At 40.2% G+C, this 20,211-nt stretch overlaps 1 protein-coding gene across 3 annotated transcripts in view; it reads right to left on the bottom strand.

The window, feature by feature from the left end:
* LOC121892112 (vang-like protein 1) overlaps positions 1–20,211 on the bottom strand; it is a 59,023-nt gene that overhangs the window by 8,365 nt on the left and 30,447 nt on the right. For all 3 annotated transcript variants that reach the window (XM_042404937.1, XM_042404939.1, XM_042404938.1), the window contains exons 4-5: positions 9,720–10,151; positions 8,997–9,172 (exon numbers count right to left, since the gene is read on the bottom strand). In XM_042404937.1, coding sequence (XP_042260871.1) covers positions 8,997–9,172; positions 9,720–10,151 — 608 coding nt within the window. The remainder of the gene's footprint in view (positions 1–8,996; positions 9,173–9,719; positions 10,152–20,211) is intronic.

Raw genomic sequence — 20,211 nt, 5'->3', positions numbered from 1 at the left:
AACATAGGACGAGATGTTTGAGGTGACAGGAAAAAATTCAGGAGAAGGAGCGAGCGGCATGAAAGGGAGGGGGAACGAGTCAAGGCAGCCAGAGACTGATGCAGGGTGGATTTTATTATTGAGCAAGGTAGGCAACTGCCTGGGGCCCCCAACTGAAAGAAGCCCCGAACAGCTATAGATTTATTATGACTTTTAGATATGAAACAGATCCTTAAATTCACAATACTACAATACAGAAATACTCCATTACAATTCAAAGTCCTGCATTTAAAGTTTTACTATGTTACATGTTACTTGTATCATTATTACAGCCTTATTAACAAGATTTGAGTGTCAATTTTAACATAATTTTGAGTTATGTGGGTAGTTTTATCTATAATGAATGATGCATCATACTTTATCACTTCATATATTTTGTATCAAAAGTCTTATTATTCTGTAAATATAGTGGAGTTACCAAGTAACCTAGTACATTTATTCAAGTATTATGCTTTCAGTTATGAAGTACATGTACTTTACTTTAATATTTCCATTTTATGCAGCTGTATACTTGTACTCCACTTCTGCTATTAGGGATTCAGTTGCTTCTATTTCAGAGGAAACACTGACCACGACTGAGTTCGCCTAGGGCCCCCAAATCACTAAATCTCCTTCTGGACTGGTGTCTGCTACTGAGCAGCAACCGTAGCCCAGATCCTGATCCTTTACACTGGGGATCAGATAGCATGCCATGTCTTGTCCCTCATCACTGTAAAACCAAATATACACAAGTAGGGTGTATTCACATGTTATACAACATAAATCATTGGCTCATTTATAATATTTTGCCTCTATGTTCCTGGAAGTGAGCTACATTACAGGTTAAAGCAAGACTTTAAAAAGAAGAAATAACACATTCTTCCTCAACAAGTTGAATTCATAAGCTACAAACACACCCTTGCTCAGTTCAACACACTCGGGGGTTTTGCTGCTACCAGCAGCTAATGATGGCTGATGTTAGCTTATATTAGCAAACTTTAAGTAGATTTTGTTGCGTAACTGACATTACAGATTTAGTTTGAACTGCAGTTAGAACTGCCACTTGTGGCCACAGGTTGGCAAAAGTTACATAGTTAACTGGTCTACAGATTACAGAATCTTAAATATAGCTTCATATAGAAATCAGTGTCTCTTAGTATTTCAGTTCATTGTCACTGACACACAACTTGTTGATTTTTTGGCCTGATTACATCCTTGATAAATGCTTTAAAACTAATATTTAAATATTAAAGCTGTTCTAATGAATATTTTCACACTAACAATGAATGATGATTACGTGTAATGTGAAAGGGTTCACTCATAATAATGAACCCACAGAGAATTATTAGAACTTTCAGCTCATTGTTGTGGTTTTATGGCCTTCAAATTTACTGTTTTGGTTCACTCTCACAGCTCTCATCAGCATTGTTTCCAGATGTAGCACACTGCTGTTTTCAGAAAAAAATCTCCGATAAACCCAGTGTACATTATCTGACCAATACTGACAGCAAAGTTAGCAACTAGCTGGTGAATGTAGTTCAGGGGCGTTTTGCAGCTCAAGAGCCAGATATTTCCCTCAGGAGCTAAAAGGAGAGTGAATATTAAATTTATATTTGACAGGTGATCAGAAACACAACTGTAAATGAATCTAAATGCTCTTTAAATGTTAAACTAGCAAATGAGTTTTAAAGCAGTAACTCACAACATATAGCACATATAGGGATTCAGTGGCTGTTACAACTCTGTTGTGACGCCACAAGAGCTCAGTTCAGATGACCTGCATTTGGCACAGGCACAGCAGATGCTGACAGCTGTTTAACTGACCTACAACATGATTTTACTGCTTAACACTGGACCCTTTTCATTCAAACTGTGTGGTCATATTCAGCGATGTGTGAGTCCTCACTGTGTTCTGTGTCATTCTTTAGGCCACGTGGTGAAATAACTCAATATGCATGAACAACAGCACATGCTAGCCTGCAGCATGCGCTTCCTATTACCCAAAGGAGAATCACAGAATGACTCCAGACCCACTGATGAAAGCACTTTCAGATACTTTCTGACCTTTATTCTCTTGTAACTTCCATTCCTTCCTCAGAACAAACCATACCTTAATTAATGGGCCATTTGCACAGACACACAAACTATTTAGACATTCAAATGTCAGTCATTCTTCCTGCTTTGCCATCTGGTGACAGTCACATGAACAAGAGCTGATAATAACATCATAAAAGGCTAACAGAGTTACAAGACAGATGTTTAGATTGGACTAAAAAATACATGATGTGTGAAAAGAGGATGGGGGGCCGCTGTTCATGTTGATCTATAGAATTTCACTGCATCTAAAGAAAATGAAAAACTGAGAGGAGAAATGATGAAAACAAGCATGCAGTCCTTACTAAATCCTTACTAAACCAGTCAAGATTCAACATACACTCTACATTTGCTCATTTAATGATTCATGCATTACCATGATGTCTTAATCATACAGCAGTACTTAAAGAAAATAGTTTCCATTTCACTAAAGAAAGGTATGATGGCATTTTTTTTCGGGATTTTGTGTTTCTTTTTGGACAAACTACTTCAGTTGTGTTTACTGTTGACAGAAACAGGTTTAATAGTTAAACAGATACCTTAATATTATACACCTTACTGACTGAGTTAAAAGGAACATCTCTGTCCAATCTGCCAATTGACAATTTTGTGTCACCAAAAAGCATCTTTGCCTGTAACCACAACAAACTTAAAACTCATTTTATTCACTTTTGTGATAAAATAATTAACGCAGTTTTGCCTTGTTTATTTATTTGCCAGATCAATACTATAAAAAACAAGCGCTGCACTGAATTTTAATAGATTTATGTTTACTGATGTACTGAATGTAATTGAACATTTATGTGATGCTTACACGGGACGAGTTTTGCAGACATCAAATTATCTCTTCATCAGGAACAGAGGGCCTTTTTATAAACCTTTACTGAACTAAAGTTATCTGCAGCCAAAACCAGTGTTGGGGAAACTACTTTAAAACTTTACCAAACTACTAGCTACTTCACATGGAAAAGTCGTTAAACTACATCTTAACTACTCTCAAAAAAAAAATTGCATTTCAAACTAAACTACTTCCAAAAAGTAGTTGAACTACATCCAAACTACATCACAGGAAATGATCACAATCTGAGCCTGGAATCTCATATTGTTACACGGAGGTACAACTGAACTGACACTGTAGGTGTGTTTGATTTAGGAACTAGGGCAGGCCAATTGTCACATAGGCAGCATGAGGATGTGTTTTAAGGAGAGGACACGGAGCAATTGAGGTTGAATCAGGAAAATGCAAAATTTCTAGGGAAATTCATCATATTGAATCGCAGACATCTTGGTCGCAAGACACAGGTGATTTTAATCAAATAACAGGTGATTGTCATTACAATTAGCTGTGGCATTGTGCCATATCGTATGGCAAAGAATGTCATTAGTGCGTCTCTTATGTGTTAGAGAAATATGACGTCAATCACAGCAATAGATCAAAGCTTCTGCATTATTTCGAAACCCTACAAACAGGCGATTGTGACACACTGTGCACTGATAATTTCTCAAATAAGAGGTCCAGATTACATCAAAACCTTGAAAATCTGCCAGATGTAAACAAACTGATGATTTCGGCGACAGAGGGACATTTTAGGATCATTTATAAAAGCCACAGAGACAACGCTCATTTCCTCCACAGAGGCAGCAGGGAGTGTGATAGCAACTCTCTTGGTTAACCCAAGAAATAGCCTTCTCTTGCATTAAGCATTTAGAGCACCACAGACAGGACCATTGTTAAGTGGCCAGTTGCGCAAGTGCTGAGTCAGTTCCTGCCTCTTCCTTACTTCGAATCAATTATTAAACTGAGCAAACATGAGACAAAACCATTCAAACAGAGCAGCTTGACTGGCAGCACCTAGGAAAGGGTTCAGAATGTAAACTCAGCTCAGATGAGGAAATAAAGTACCTCACTGCCCCATAAGAGCAAGGTAGATTACCACTACGCTAACACTGCTGGTCGGGAGTGACCGGTCGAGGAATGTTAACTGGGAAGTCTCCAGCAGTGAATGTGTTTAACCCCCGCCCCCTCTACAACAACTCTCCCAGGCTGTAAGGAATGTGTTCATATTCAACTTGTCTGTTCTGACAAGGGTACAAAAAGAGGCTTCCTCTGGCCCTCAGATTGGCATCAAAGGCCAAGCAGACAGAGACGAGCCTTCAGGGCCCCGGGGCCCAGGCAGGGTCCCCTTTGTGATAAGGCATCGGATGAATGCCAGAAAAACAGGAATGTGAGGAGCAGCCGTCTGTTAATAGAGGAGAGATGCATGAGAGATTGGCTGAGAAAATGTTTGTTACATTGTTCATGTTTGTGGCTACACGTGCATGCACATGAGTCATTTGCATCTATATGGTCCAATTACCCACGCACACATGTATCTATGTTTGTGCGTGTCCATGCGTGTGTGTAAAGCTGACCAGATGCTGTGCTCCAGTCTGCAGGGAGCACTAATTAGCTGTGTGTTTACAGTCACAGACGGACAACAGAGCGAGGCAGGGCCTGCTGCCGGCCAAACAGGGATGAATGGCACAGCTTACAAAGGACAACACCCCCAAGGCAGCCGGCTAACACACCAACCAGACCATTACACAGACACACATACACTTGTCTGACCTGTTTCTACCGATGCAAAATCAATATGAACATCAATACACTTTTTAGCCTGTTAGGAGTTAAAGTTTCAGTGAGTGCCTTGTTTGTTTGAATTATTCTGCTGTTTTTTACACATTTTAGCACATTAGCTTCAGATTGCATTTATTTAAATCTCTGCCAAGAATATTGCAGGAGAACAATGAGATGCTAGATGAGCTCCCAGGCCTTGTAATAAAATCTGGTGACGCTGCTTTTTTTTTATGGTCCCAGTTGCTGGAATAGAAACTTGATGGGTTTCCTTTTTCCATTGTCTTTCAATAATGAGTATTGTGTCTCAGTCATTCAATACGCTGTGTGTATGTGCATGTGTTTTCCTGTGTGCTCGCCTATGACAAAGCATTATTTTTCTTTCATTTTTAATTTTCAGCTTTAGCATATTGAAAGGATATTGATTTCCCCCCAGGTATGGAATGTGCTATTCAAATAAAGTTTGTCTCGCCATGACATATACTTTTAGACTGATTTCTCTCCAGCGCCATGAAAATATGCTAAGATATTGTTGTTGACACATAAAACTACACACTGAAAACTAAGTATTTCCTGTTTGTTAAAGAACTGTTAAGAGTCTAACTTATTAAGACTTTTTGCAAATCAAGGGTTAGGGTTACGGTTAATGTTAGGATTAGGGTTAGGGTTAGGGTCAATGTTAGGGTTAGGGTTAATGTTAGGATTAGGGTTAGGGTTAGGGTCAATGTTAGGGTTAGGGTTAAGTTTTGGGGATAGGGTTAGGGTTAGGGTCAATGTTAGGGTTAGGGTTGAGTTTTGGGGATAGGGTTAGGGTTAGGGTCAATGTTAGGGTTAGGTTTGGGGATAGGGTTAGGGTTAGGGTTAATGTTAGGGTTAGGGTTAGGGTTAAGTTTTGGGGATAGGGTTAAGTTTAGAGTTAATGTTAGGGTTAGGGTTAAGTTTTGGGGATAGGGTTAAGGTTAGGGTTAATGTTAGGGTTAGGGTTAAGTTTTGGGGATAGGGTTAAGTTTAGAGTTAATGTTAGGGTTAGGGTTAAGTTTTGGGGATAGGGTTAAGGTTAGGGTTAATGTTAGGGTTAGGGTTAAGTTTTGGGGATAGGTTTAAGTTTAGAGTTAATGTTAGGGTTAGGGTTAAGTTTTGGGGATAGGGTTAAGGTTAGGGTTAATGTTAGGGTTAGGGTTAAGTTTTGGGGATAGGGTTAAGGTTAGGGTTAATGTTAGGGTAAGACTCATTCTACCGTATACTATTATTGTCCATACTGTATATATCATAGTCATATACCCTCTTACTATCACTACTCTATTTGTTAATTGCTCCTTCTGTACACCAATTTATATTTATCTCTATATGCACTTTGTGACTGTTTGAACTATAAAGTTCAAGTCTACTGTGACTTTTTGATCAATGGAATTCAGTACAGAGAATTTTCCATGTCTGGTTTAATTGCAGTCATCCTGACAGATATATTTAACTACTGTGAGTGCAGGACACATCTAGTATGAAGATAAAAGATACAAACTTGAGAATTTAAGTGCAGATATAGGATAATATTTCACCCTTCCTGTCATAAAAGAGGTCCATCTATAAATCTATCAGCTTTTATAGTTAGCCGTAAGCAAGACAGTGTGTGAGACAGGGGACTGCATTGATACCAGGCAGCAGCAGGAGAGCTGCTGTGTTTGGCTAAAAATGGGATCTTCCTGTTTTTCCTCAGAGACGGTAAGGTCATAAAACCCTGGTTGGTCTAGCCTGAGCTGTTCTTTCCTACACACAGACACATGCCTCCCTTTCTTTCATTCCCACATACATTTTAGGATTCTTCAACACCACCCTCCCATTAACTATTAATCCCTCTTTCTCTATTCTCTCTTTCATTCCCTCCTGTAGTGTTCTCCCTGTGTCGGTCTCTTGGGTCTCTCCTCTGTACTCCGCCCTCTGTCTGCAGCTCTTTTCTGAGGAGATTCCTCTCTGAAGTCTTCCCCACCCTCTCCTTTTTCTCCTGGCACGATTTCCTCTCCCTATCAGACACTTTGTCTACGCGCCTTTTTGTCTCCGCATTTTCCTTCTTCATTCCTTCCATCTCTGGTTTAACATTCAATATCTTCACCTCCCCTTTCCTCCACTCTTTGCCTTCAGGCAGATCCCACTGTTTCTTGACTTTTCGCGTGTCTTTCCTGTATGAATTCCTTCCTCCCATCTCCGAGTATGTAACCAGTTACTTCCCTTTTCCTTTCACGTCTCTCACTTGAGGTGTCCCAGTTTCTGTCTTTCCCTCTGACTTCATCTCGCCCACATGTCCTCTGTTTTCCCTCCCTTTCATCCCCCCACGTGCTCCTCCTCTATCCCCTAGTCCCTCATATCAACCTAGCTCCTTCTACTGTACCTACTCTCCTGTCTCTTCCTCTTACTCCATCTGTCATTAATCTCTACATGCACAGAGGTCATCTGGGTATTCACTGCTACCCTGCTCTAAATGCTAACAGCATCTCTTAAAGCCTCTATAAGTCATACAAGGTTGTTGACTATTTTATGGTCATCAAAAACAGCCATTTACAGGAGATTTCCATCTAGATATTCATCTGCATGTCTTATACACCTACTATAAATCACTAAGTGGAGCTATAACAGCTCAGTTACAAGTGTCCCATCTCCTCCTCCTCCTACTGATACACCATTATTCACTCTATTGCTGGCTTCTGTTAAAGTAATGGCTTCTTGTCATTCAGACAGAGATGTTAGTGTAAATGTTCATTACGGCTGTAGCTGGTGTGAAAACAGCCATTTATTTTAAAAAATGCAAGGATTCATAATAAAAAGTAATCTAGCAGAAACATGTAACATGTAATTGATTAGCTGATGCTGCGCTACATTGCAACAAACTTTGATTCAACTTTTTTGCAGGACAACATAATTTATTAGACAGCAAATTCTGCTGCATATTTTTTAAAGTTTGACATTGCACATGAAATGAATGAAAAGTGGGACTCTCATTAAATTTCTGTTTGTTCACATTTTGTATGTAAAACATGTTGCTGGATATTCATAATCAAATGGAAATACTATTATTATTGTTGTTGTATGAAAGGTTTTTCCCTGTACTGCAAAGTTAAAATATAAATTTTAAAAGCTTATCTAACATGAGTAGAAACAGTGTTTTATGGTTCTTTAAACTGATTTCTTTGTGTTGTGCATAACATATGATAATTAAGTGATAAATCTAATGCAGCGTTCATAAAAAGAAGGAACATGAAGTGCCAATATTCAATTCAGACTGGTGCTGTGTTGGAAAAGTTATGGAAATGTTACAGTTCTGACCTAGTAAGATCTCTGTCTCAACTTTTTTGTGAAATTAAGCAGCTGTGGCTCAGGAGGTAGTGGCTCAGTTAACATATTGAAATGTCCTAGGGCAAGATACTGAACCCCAAATTGCTCCAAATGGCCATCAGTGTGTGAATGATTAGTTTCTACTGATGAGCAGGTTAGCACCTTGCATGGCAAGCCTGAATGTGTGTGTGAACGGGTTAATGTGACTTGTAGTGTAAAAGCACTTTGAGTGGTCAGAAGACTAGAAAGGTGCTATATAAGTGCAGTCCATTTCCATTTATCATTTAACTCTGGCACTACACGAGACCAGCATGTAAAATTGCTATAAAAGTTACATAATGAGATCCATCTGAAAGGGGCTTAACAAAACACAAACAAAGACTGAACAACTAGCTAGCACTTTGCCTGTCAATAAGTGTTAGACTTAAGAGGTCAAAACTCCAGCAACACTTGTATATAAAACAACTTTATTGTTAGACCAATGCATTTCAGCTGGTGGCCTTCATCAGGGTCATGACATTACACGTTTTTCCCTTCTCCATGTGCCTTGGAAGTGGGTGAAGTGGTGCCAGAAACCCCTACTCTGCTTAATAAGTGTTAGATTGCCACTAGACATTAAAAAGAGGACATTTTCATCCAAAGAGAGGCTGTCAGCACCAGCAACATTAACAGTTAAAGTGACAATATGTAACTTTTGACTCAGGGTTTTTTCTGCTATAGCCTTACATGGTCTGGTATGACCAGTTGCTGTGTAACTGACATTACTGCATCAATTCACTGTCTTTATAACTCTTCTCTACTTGTGCTACTGTTCCACAAAGCAAATCACTGAGCACATCTGCCATGTTGGCAGCAGATTTTTAGAACAAACATGAAGGTAAAACACCAAACTTAAAGTTAAACCCCCCAATATACAAACTGAAACTTGTCCCTTGCTGCCTCTCACCTGAGCTGTCCCAGGTTGTAGTGCCTCATCTCGCCGTCTGTGGAGCGCGTGATGCACACAGAGAAGCACGGCTGAAGCTGCCGCAGCTCGAGCAGGACGATGGCCAGGTAGTGGATGAAGAGCAGAGCGTCCACCAGCGACACAGCATACTGCACGATACCCTGGTAGTTCTCATCCTGGAGGGTAGAGTGAGGTAACGGTCGGCATGAAAACTAAAGTCTATTCTATCGACTATAAGTGAATGCAGTAAATATGAGCGCAGACATTTCCAAACAAAAAACAAGTGCAAAATACTCCTGCAGGGATATACAAGACAAGATGTAGAGCATATGAATATTTAGATACATTTCAAAGGAATGCACATGCATATGCGTATGTGTGTGTGTGTGTGTTTTCCTACAAGCATTCTGAACGAGGGACCAACAGTGATTTTAAATTATGACTCACACAGTAAACACAGATCACTGGGGAACACGAGTATCTGTGTTTTGGTTGTTTCCTTGTGATTTTTGTTTAGCTCCTAAAGGCATTAAAAATGAAAGTGTCTGCAATATATGAAACGTCTCCCTGTGCTATTGGAAATATTTGCCTCTGTGTGTGTATGTGTGTACACTCACTTGAATTTCCATGAATATTTTTAGTGAAGGGTGTAAGTTTACAAGCAATGATAGCTATTATATTTCACCGCCTGCATTCCCTACTCTTCCTCTCCTCTCAGCTCACCTGTGAGTCGAGTATTCTCACACCATAGAACAGCCAATAAGAGACCACAAAGAGCAGCACCAGCACAGCAAGCAGCGCCCGGAATACGAAGACCCGTGGGAGGCCGGCCCGCGGCGGCCGGAAGAAGAGCGCCCACACGGCCAGCAGCAGTATGAGCAGCTTGAAGGCCACGGAGATGAAGAGGCCCTCGCAGGCCGTGCCGCAGCTCTGCAGCCTCTCCGGCCACAGGAGGTGGGGGAGCACCAGGAAGGCCAGCGGCGTGAGGAACACCAGCAACCCCAGGATCACGGCAAGGGTCAGGGTGAAGTAACGGCGGCAGTCCAGCCCCACGCTGTCCTCCAGATCCTTGGTGATGCGGACGATGTCCTCCTGAGAGAGGCTGTGCTCTGACGTGCCGGTGACGGCCGTGGTGGTCTCGCCCCAGTTGTCATCCTGGAAATATGAGGAAAAGGAAAGGAAAAAACGAGCTTGAATAAAACATCAATGAATGTTATAATATAATTAACTTCAAAAAAACCGTTGGTGTCATTTGGCTCATTAATTCTTCTGCTCATTCCCTGAGCAGCTTTTTAATGCACGTGTGGATTCTTGTCCAACAATTCACTTCAATGTTTCCTCATTTTGCATATTTCCTCACATCTTCAGTGGAAGGGACTGAGCACAAAGGAAAAGAGAAAAGGATGCAAGTGAGAGAAATGTGGTTGTAATTAAGAGAACTGAGATGCACCTAATGACTCGAGCAGTTCCAGCAAATTCAAAATATCAAAAGAGCAACAGTAGAAAGGGGTTTGGGCCAAATATAGCTTCTTAACTGGAGGGAAAAAACGTGAGAGACGACATCAGAGGATTGCAAATAAAAAGAGACAAAGCCTTTATCTGAACTGTGCTCCTGGAATACTGTTTGGCATCTCACTGCACTGTATTTGACTGCATTCTCTCTCTCTACCATCACATTTTCCAACAGATGGGACTCTAGTGGAATTGTATTATAACACACCCCCCCCCCCTTTTTTTTTTTTTTTTTTTTTTTGACGTTTGAAACGTCAGCTTAACGAAGGGAAGGGAGGTTATTTCCAATCACGTGAGAAAGAAAGGAATAGAAGATGGGAAGTGGAAAAAGTAAACAGAGAGAGCTGCCAACTGGGCTACGCTGACGTCTGGGTCTGACTGCATCCGTAGATAATGAAGGTCAGTGGTGTCGGAGCAGAGCCGTTAGAACAACAAAGATAAGGACTCTTTACACCGTAGTCATAACATGGCCCTGCGAGCGGCTGAGTGCTGCCCCTGCCAGCGAAAAAAAAAAAAAGAGGCAGATCAGCTACAAGAACGTTCAATAACATTACCCACAGACACGGTTACCGAAATGCTATTCTCATTGTGGACGGGTCCTAGCTTAAGGAGAGTATCAACAACATTAGCGCCACCCTAGCAGAGAGGGGATCATAAAAAGGGTCGTGGAGAAGATGCATTATGATCACTTTAGACTGGGGGGGGATTGGGAGGAGGAGGAGGAGGAGGAGGAGGAGGAGGAGGAGGAGGAGGAGGAGGATGGTGCATTGGGACAGAGAATATCCCGCTGGCCTCAGGGTTAAAACAGCAGAGCGAGATGCGGCAGAACAATGGGAGGTTCCAGGCAGTATGCTCAGGTTATCTTTGAAGCCAGAAAGAAGCTGCTGCATATACTCATGCACTAATAATAGAATTTATCACTTTACTATACAAGATACTGTATCAATACTGCAAACAAGAAGATGAGGGGAAAAGCCATATTCACTATTTGTTGACCTTATTTTTTCTCATATATTTTGGCATTTTAAAGGATGGTGATATTCCACATTTTTCTTATTGTCAACAAATCCCATAAAAATACCAAAACTAGCGATGACTGTATATGACTAAAAGGTATTCCCTGTGTAGCCAAAGCCTGATATAGTTCATGTCTAGCAAACTAAACATGTATTAATCTGCAGCTGAAAATAGTCCCCAACAAATGCACTATTTCCTCCTGTTTGAGTAACATTTGCTGAGAACTACAGTTGCTTTAGGAAATTACTGAGCCTTTTTATAACTGAAACCATATATTTGTGAGTTGTTTTTAAAGACTCACCTCTTCAGTATTAACACATGGACTTGGGGTGACTGCCACATAGGGTAGGGTAGTTGGAAAGAACTGAAAGCTGGACTAACACATTGTTGGTTTTGGTCTTTTCATAATAATACCAGCTTTATCTTTTAAAGTATAAGTTTTAAAAGCAAAACATAAGAGGGTTTTTGCCTCTTCATGATGAAATCAGGAGAGTGTCTGTGGATCTGTTTCGGGCTGTTCATACATAATCCACAATATCTCAGATCCCACTGATCATATTTCAAGAAGACCTGGGAAGATCATGTGTGTTTTTTGTCTGTTCAGCATTTTCAGTGTTACACTGCTGCTTTATGTCTTAGGCAGCAAAGAATGACCCCTCATCTACCCTTTAACCTACCTCACAGAACATGAGTAGGGCTCATTATAGAGCAGCTGGGCGATGTGGTGGAATATTTTTCCAATGGAAATATATTTCATTACACAGCAGATGTATGCTAAGTAACATAAAATATTCATGTCGATGTCCATTATAATAAACTGACCTTCCTGAGTTGGTTATTAAAAAAAATTAAAAACCCGGGAACAGATCGCACATTCTTGATGTGTGAGGACATAAAATCCAGGCAGTTTAAATCTGCTCCACTTAAAAACTCCAGCTACTTCACAGTGAAAACCAGTAAAAACCTTAAACATGAGGTAACTTTTCTATTTATAGCACTCGTATCATTCATGGGAGTCGACATGTTAACTGATTACTTGTGGGTGTAGGTTTTCACCAACAGTCTTGTTGATCAGGTCCAGCACTCAGAACTGTCTCAGTTTCTACTGACCTTTGACATGACAATGCGGTCATAAATACTCATCATGTCTGCAGTGCTTTAAAAAGAGCCGGACGTCACGACTGACCGATCTCATGTGCAGTAAACAAGACGTTGGAATGCAAGATTTGGGTTCAAAAGGTCAAAGAGTGAAGACGTTATCACGTCCCTGTGAGGACACAGCCTGACATTAAGGTGTGCTAGGGGCCAATATGTTTACATCTTATTTGTCCTTGTAAGTATATTAAGTATAATAAAGACGTGTAAAGCTAGAAAATATAAAATTTAAGACAAACTGAAATTTAAATTTTTGCAAAGAAACCAGCATACATATATTTAGTGTTTGTTCTGACTTGTGTACTTAATTTGTCAAATTCGTAATTACCAAAAAGAAGAATTTTAAGTTTGAAAGCAGCACTGAGTGCACAAGAGCTGCCTATGATTCAGCAGGTGTTGAAATAACAAGAAGGATGCTAACATGCTAACATGCTAATGGTGGTTGAATCTTGTGAGAGACAGATGTCTTTAATCGGTAAGGTGAAAATAATGTCTTGTATCAATGTTTCTATACAGCACTATGTCATGTTCAGTCAGTAGTGCACCATGGTAGTTAACAGTGTGTCTCCTCGCGACCTACCTACCTACCCAGAATATGTCCAAACAATAGTTTTACTCTGAACAGTGTAAAAGTATGAACAATCACTGAAGTATCACAATAAGTGAGGAGAGTTTGAATTCCAGTTCAACTCTGTATATCAAGTTCATGAGTTCATGTATTTAACTTCCAGTATAAAAGTCTGATAACACAATGTGACATATTGTACACGCACAAAAAATAAATAATGCATATTTCCATCCAGTCAATTGAAGTGCAGATTGTTTTGGAACAGAAGAGTGAAAACCACTTCATTAATAATGAGAGAGGCGGACTGGAGAGGGCCCTCAGCCTCTCCACGGAGACTTATGCAACAGGCTTTTTACTCACATGAAGCAATTATCCCCTACAGAGAACTAAAGTAAGCAAAACCTCATTAGTTTCTTCTGTGGAGATACTGTAAGCGCTCCACAAAAGGAGAGCCACAAGCCTCAGTTACACGGAGATTCACAAATCATCTAGGATGACAAGTAGCATACCTAAGCAGTTACACGGCGGCATGGAGATATTTTGTCGGAACAAAGCACAAAGCCCTTTGACATACATCTATGTTTAAATATGGCTCAATATCTTGATTCAATCTGTTATGTAAATATATGTTTTAAGCGTTTGAATGAGTAAACCGAACAACTGATCCGTGTGGCGTCTGGTGCAGAGCATCTGTCCTGACCGACTACTGACAGATTCTCAAGTCTAACTCCTGTCTGACTACAGTCTAGCTGGTGAAGACAAGCATATGCTGTGTGTGTGTGAGAAAGAAAATCAATAGGCATTAGTTGTAAGAAAGAGTGTCTCTCTGACCACGTTGTACATCAGAGAACACCCCGGGGAGACATGAATCACAGCTTTTCATGCCTCGTGGTCGGGATACACTCATCAGCGCTCATCACTCATTGCGCTTGTTTCATACCCCTGAATCACACACTGCTTAAGGACTCTATTAAGATCTCTATCACCGCTTTGACACAATGTGTTCAGTATGGCTCCAAGCAGAAACAGGAGTTACGAACAACACGTCAGGGTAGCGTTAAGTGATGTGGCGAGTACAGCTGAAATGACTAGTTGATTAATTTGTTTTTAAGCAGCAACGGCAATAAAATTCCTGGTTCCAGCTTCTCAAATATGATTATTTCCAGATTTACTTAGTCTTCTGTGAGAGTATATTGAATATCTTTGGGTTTTGGACTCTTTGTCAGACAAAATAAGACATTTTAAGACGTCATCTTGGCCCCTGGGAACTTGTGATGGGCATTTTTTGCTATATGCTGATATTCTACGGACCAACCTATTAATTAACTGATGGTGAAAATAATCGTTAATCGCAGCCCTAGTCATACCTTCTCATTGGCAGAGCCATCTTTGGTGTTAAACTGCTCCAAATTTCTACCAAACCGTTTGAATTTCACACAGATTGCAGCTAATCTTTTGAACTACTCCCAACAGGATTTCAGGCTGTGTCAAAAGCACACATTTGTATTTTCCAGGTTTCTGGTGCTGTACTCGCATCCAAATAAAGACAAATTAAATATGAAGCTAGAGCCTCTACATTTTATTTATTGACACATCTCTTGTTCTCCTTCCTGGAGTCTTGTTATCACTGTGAGGTTGCCAAGCAAACAGAGACTCCTTGAAGTCATTGTGTCCAGCCAAGAAATAGTCCTGCATATAACCCCCAGTAAAACCACAACTTGTCATTTTCACGCTTTGGCTTTTGAACAGATTAAATAGACATAACATGTTAATTAGTGAGCTTTAGAGGTGCTGGAAGGCATGTTTTGTTTTGTTTTTAAACCTTTGGACAAGCTGTTTGCCTGTCTTTTCCCAGTCTTTGTGCTAAACTAAGCAGTTGCTGGCTCGAGCTTCATACTTACTGCATAGACATGAGAGAGGTATTGATCCTCTGATCTAACGCTCAGCCAGAAAGTGAACTTGCCTTGCGTTAATAAATCTAACAAGCAAATTATAAATGATTATTTGCACATGTATTCATGACACAATCCTGTCTAGTAAGTGGGTCTGCAACTAATGATCATTGTCATTATGGATTTATCCGACTATTATTTTCTCTCTCATTTCAACCCAAAATAGTAAATGTTTTCATCATTATTTCCCAGACTCCAAGCTTGTGTTGTTTGTTCAAGTTAAAAACCCAAAGATATTCAGATTACTGTCACTAGACAAAGAAGAGCAGCAAATTCTCACATTTCAGAAGCTGGAACTATGTAATGTTTGGTATTTTTCAAATGATTTAATAGAAACCAAAAAGTTTAATTTGGCCTAATGTCCAGCATATTCACCTATAAAGTATCAACAAGCTCTCCCACACATTACACCTGCTCTATTGCAATGGATCAATTGATTTTTACTGTTTTACCTGGGCTTTCCCTCTGCTGGCATAACTAAAAATAGACAATAGTGACCCACATCCTCACAGGATTAACTAATCACCACAACCTGATCTGGTTCAGTACCAAAATGCTTTCAGCAGGCCCAGTCTCATTCATCACATGAGAACTGGTGAAACAGAGAGAGAGAGAGAGAGAACAAAGACGAGAAAGGAAAAGGGCAAGAGTGCGACAGAAAGGTTCGATAACAAGACAGCCAATTAAAAAGAGGAGAGGGATTGATCCAGAGAGGGAGTTGGAGATAAGGGCAGTGCGAGGGCCAGAGATGATTACAGCACACAGGCAAACCAACATGTGAAATCCTCTGCTCACAACTACATGAGTCAAGAATACACGTACTGCCAGCGCAACACCTGTCAGGTTTACTCTTCTACTACATCTGCAGTGATTTATTCAACCCAGGTTTTATAAGCGAGTTTTCTGCCCAGGGCGGAGCCGAGGCGTTCCAGGAGAAACTAAACAGCCGAACAGTGGAAACATTCGATATGACGTGTTCTCACATATCACTAAGCAAGCAGATGGAGAGAAGAGAAGAGAAGAGAAGAGAAGAGAAGAGAAGAGAAGAGAAGAGAAGAGAAGAGAAGAGAAGAGAAGAGAAGAGAAGAGAAGAGAAGAGAAGAGAAGAGAAGAGAAGAGAAGAGAAGCTAATGAGACGAAGAACTTGATAAACCAAATAACGAAACCAAACCCTTTTAACCCAACTCTTTATTTCTCTAATTAAAACATTCCTCTTATCCTTTATACTTTATCCCATTTGTACCACATTTTTGGAACACAAGCAACCCGAGCTGACCAATAACTCTTCTTGCGGTCTCATTTTCATTTTTCAAGAAGCGGACGTCAGCTGTAACCCGTAACACTCATCTAAAAAAATCCTCCTTTATAGGAATATTTTGACATTTCGGGAAACGCTCGTATTTGTTTTCTTGCCAAGGGTTAGATGGAAATTGGTGGATTGATACAACTCTCATGTCTGTGTGTTAAGCATGAAAGCTCAAGCCAGGAGACAGTTTAGAGCAGCATAAAGACTAGATGTAAGGGGAAAAAGCTGGCCTGACTCTGTCTGAAGTTTCAAAAATGAAAGCTCACTTTTAACATGCTGTATCTCGACTAAAATGTGATTATTAGTACATTAAGACTCCCGTTAGTCTTTATGCTAAGCTAAGCTAATTACCTGGCTCTAGCTACAGACATACAGACGTTAAAGTGGTATCAATCTTCTCATCTAACTTTCAGCAAGAAAACAAATCCTTATTTCCCAAAATGTCAGACTAATCCTTTAATATGCCTCGGCGACTGACGCACAGTAAGCAGTAACCCTCCGTCTCGAAAATGTTGCCAGAACTTTTGACACTTCTTCAAAAGGAAAAAGAGTGGAAATTCATTCAGCCACCTGCAAAACCCTAAACTAAAGAGAGCATGAAAATTGTATTTAGTCAAGGAACCAAAGCAAAGAAAACAAACACGGCATCTAAAATGTGAACTAATCTAGCACCAAGGCCAGCATCCATAACGACAGCATTGTGCAGCCAACTCTCGGCGGTTGAGGAAATCACTTTCTCCGTCACATTCCACCCAGCATTAACAACGGTTGAAGAGAGCAGTTTCAAAAGCATGCAGAGAGCAGTTGATAAGGCACAGAGTGTGCCATTAAAGTATTTCTTTGATGAAAACGTGGTGCGGCTGCAAACTAAGTCCTGTAATATGATACAGTAGCTGCTGAGCTTTAAAGACATCCAGCGTGACATTTGAACTGCAGTGAGGCACTTGTTTGGATGCTTGTTGGGTTAGGAGGGGTTTTTATCATGTTATGCGGCCTTGAGGGCGTTGTTTCATGATAGATTACATGACAGCTCCAGCCTGCCAAAAAACAACTAACACAATTTCTTACGATCCTGGACTGTTGCAGTAAAAGTTTGCACGTATCGATCTGCAGAAATACAACTACTGACATAAACCCGTCATGGAAATACACAGCGAACAAACAGTCCAGACCCCATTTCATTCTGAAAAACACTGTAACAGTAAGGAAAATGACAACACTATGTATGTGTTTGCATGTGTAAGCGGGTATACACTGGCTACATACACTATCATGCTATCTCGTGCATTTACAAAGCTTTCAAGGAAGTGTTTTCGGCATTCTTCATCCAGCGGAGTATAAATAACAGCTATTGTCTCTCACAGTAAATCAAATATCCACTAAAAGCCTGTTTTCTGTTGTCCAGCTCTAAGTGGGTTGCAAACAAAAGCCCCTCGCTCCCCACAAGAACAAGTGCACTCTACTCACTCCTGGGAGGCAAGGTGTGTAAAATATAGCAACAGCCATCATACATTCCCAAAGAGCTCTTCACAGCCATTTAAAAACCACCTTTGTTCAAACTGCGGACAGCGTGCCAGGCTGCCAAGAACTTGTCAGAACAAGGAGGGGAAGCACTTAAAAAGGTTTCCTCAGATAATTCACAGGACAGTGAAACAATAGAAGACTGACAGTAGAGCAGCGCTTTGATTAAAAGGCAGATTGCTGTATGGTTGAAATGGATTAAGCACAGAAATGTCAGGTAACCATTTGGAAAATATAGAACTTCTAATTTAGCAAAACAGAATTTGGTGTAACTAATGTGTACTATTAGAGTGAGAAGTGATGCAGAAACCTGGGTCCATATATAAACTTCTGAGAATTACACTTAAGACGCATTACACTTACTTTAATACCTCCAGTAGCAATTTAAGTCAAATAACAATCCAATATATTTACAATAAATAAGGAAGAATGAACAAGAAATTGGCTGAAATGGAAAAGAAAACCACGCACTACTGTATTTGTGTTGTTTGAACTCCTGATGAATGCAAGTAACAGGCTAAAACTGTCCAGTTCTGATGAATACGTATTGTGCCAGCAATTTTTATTCTCAAGTTTGTGAGTAGTAGTAAAAGTGAAGGATTTTTATTTTTATCTTTCACTTTAGCCCAAACTCTCACTGTTAGCAGTTTGCTAAATATGGGCCCTGGTGTGGTTGTTGGAGGAAAGACTAACTGGACTGGCTACTGTACTGTCACTGATATCATCTAAAGGCATCTGTCTTCCAGAAAGCATTTACTGCAATGTCAAACTGAAAGAAGGAAGGATAAGACAAAGGTTAGCACAATATGTGCAAAACATAATGTACTAACTACCAAGTATCAACCAGAGTTGAGCTGGAAGAATCTAAGGTCCCTTTCACACATGTACTGCAACCCTGAACTTATCTAGACATTACCCAGAGAGCTGAATGTGAGAACACAAATGTCCGAATCAGTCAGACTGGACATTAAACAGACTTTATCCTGCCAGCTCCCTAGTACAAAGTACATGTAATGTGTAATTGAGCCCATGTTTGAATTGAGCAGGTCAATATCTGGAGAATTCACAGTGAGTGAGTGGGTGTGTTGATGACGTTTCTATCATACGATTGGCGTGAAACCAGAAGACCCCTAACCTTAACCAAACCCAGTATTTCCAGTAGGTGAGAACGTGTCTGACATGGACAATCTCCTGTTGGGTGCTACATGTGTGAATGGGTAACTCTAAACGATTCCCAGACCTGATTCTCCAGACATTTTCTGAGAAAACGGCTTAATTCAGTTCTTCATGACACCTCACAGACCAGATCATAAAGCCTTTCTGGGACAATGTAAATGCACTGGCAATACCATTCCAACTGTGACACGATAGACCTGGGATGAACTGAAGATGCTATACAAGGAAGACACAGATACCTGGCACAAATTAGTGATCCTCCAGGAGAAGAGCACTGTGTTCATTTATTTAATGGAAGACTTGATCTATCTTTTGAAAGTTAAAGGAACTATTTATGATGGAAAACGGATCATTTACATGAAACAAGATGCTGAACAACTTGACTGTTTGAATATGGAATAACAATTCAATTTTTGTTCTATGTTTTAATGTATTTGTACTATCATGTATGTTGTCGTTTTTCAGATTTGAAAACCCCAATAAAAATTCATTGAAAGAGAAAGATTTCAGATGTAAGTTTGTTAGCAATGACATAAATGCTAGTGTCTCCTTTCCACATCAGCAACATTAAAATTTAATGTTACAGCACAGAGCACTTCAGTATTGCTCTCAAACATGACAAACACACTAAAGTGCCAACATATACATGCATATCTAACACATATACTATATACACACACACTGTACACCTACAACCATGTAAAAGCAGAGTTTGTGCCTGAGCAGGCCTTTATCCAGGGTCAAACTATGTCTACATAGTAGCTGTACATAGATCTGTACATCCTCAATCATTAGAATAGAATAACAACTTCTGTAGATTCACCACCTACAGTAGCAGCCTGTCAGTACATCAGTCACTAAGGCATCATTCCTACTGAGTCAGCAACCATGTTGGTCAGCTGCCCCTCTCGGTCTCACCTGGCTTGGTTTGGTCCCTGGTCCAGAGCTGACCACTGGAGGTAAGGTTGTATTATTAGAGTCTTCTTCTGTGGTGGTAACAATCACCTC

This window comes from Thunnus maccoyii, chromosome 24, assembly GCF_910596095.1.
Source record: "Thunnus maccoyii chromosome 24, fThuMac1.1, whole genome shotgun sequence".
In the NCBI taxonomy this organism is placed as follows: domain Eukaryota; kingdom Metazoa; phylum Chordata; class Actinopteri; order Scombriformes; family Scombridae; genus Thunnus; species Thunnus maccoyii.
The sequence above is the reverse complement of the archived record's forward strand: the minus strand, read 5'-3'. Positions and strand labels throughout refer to the sequence as shown.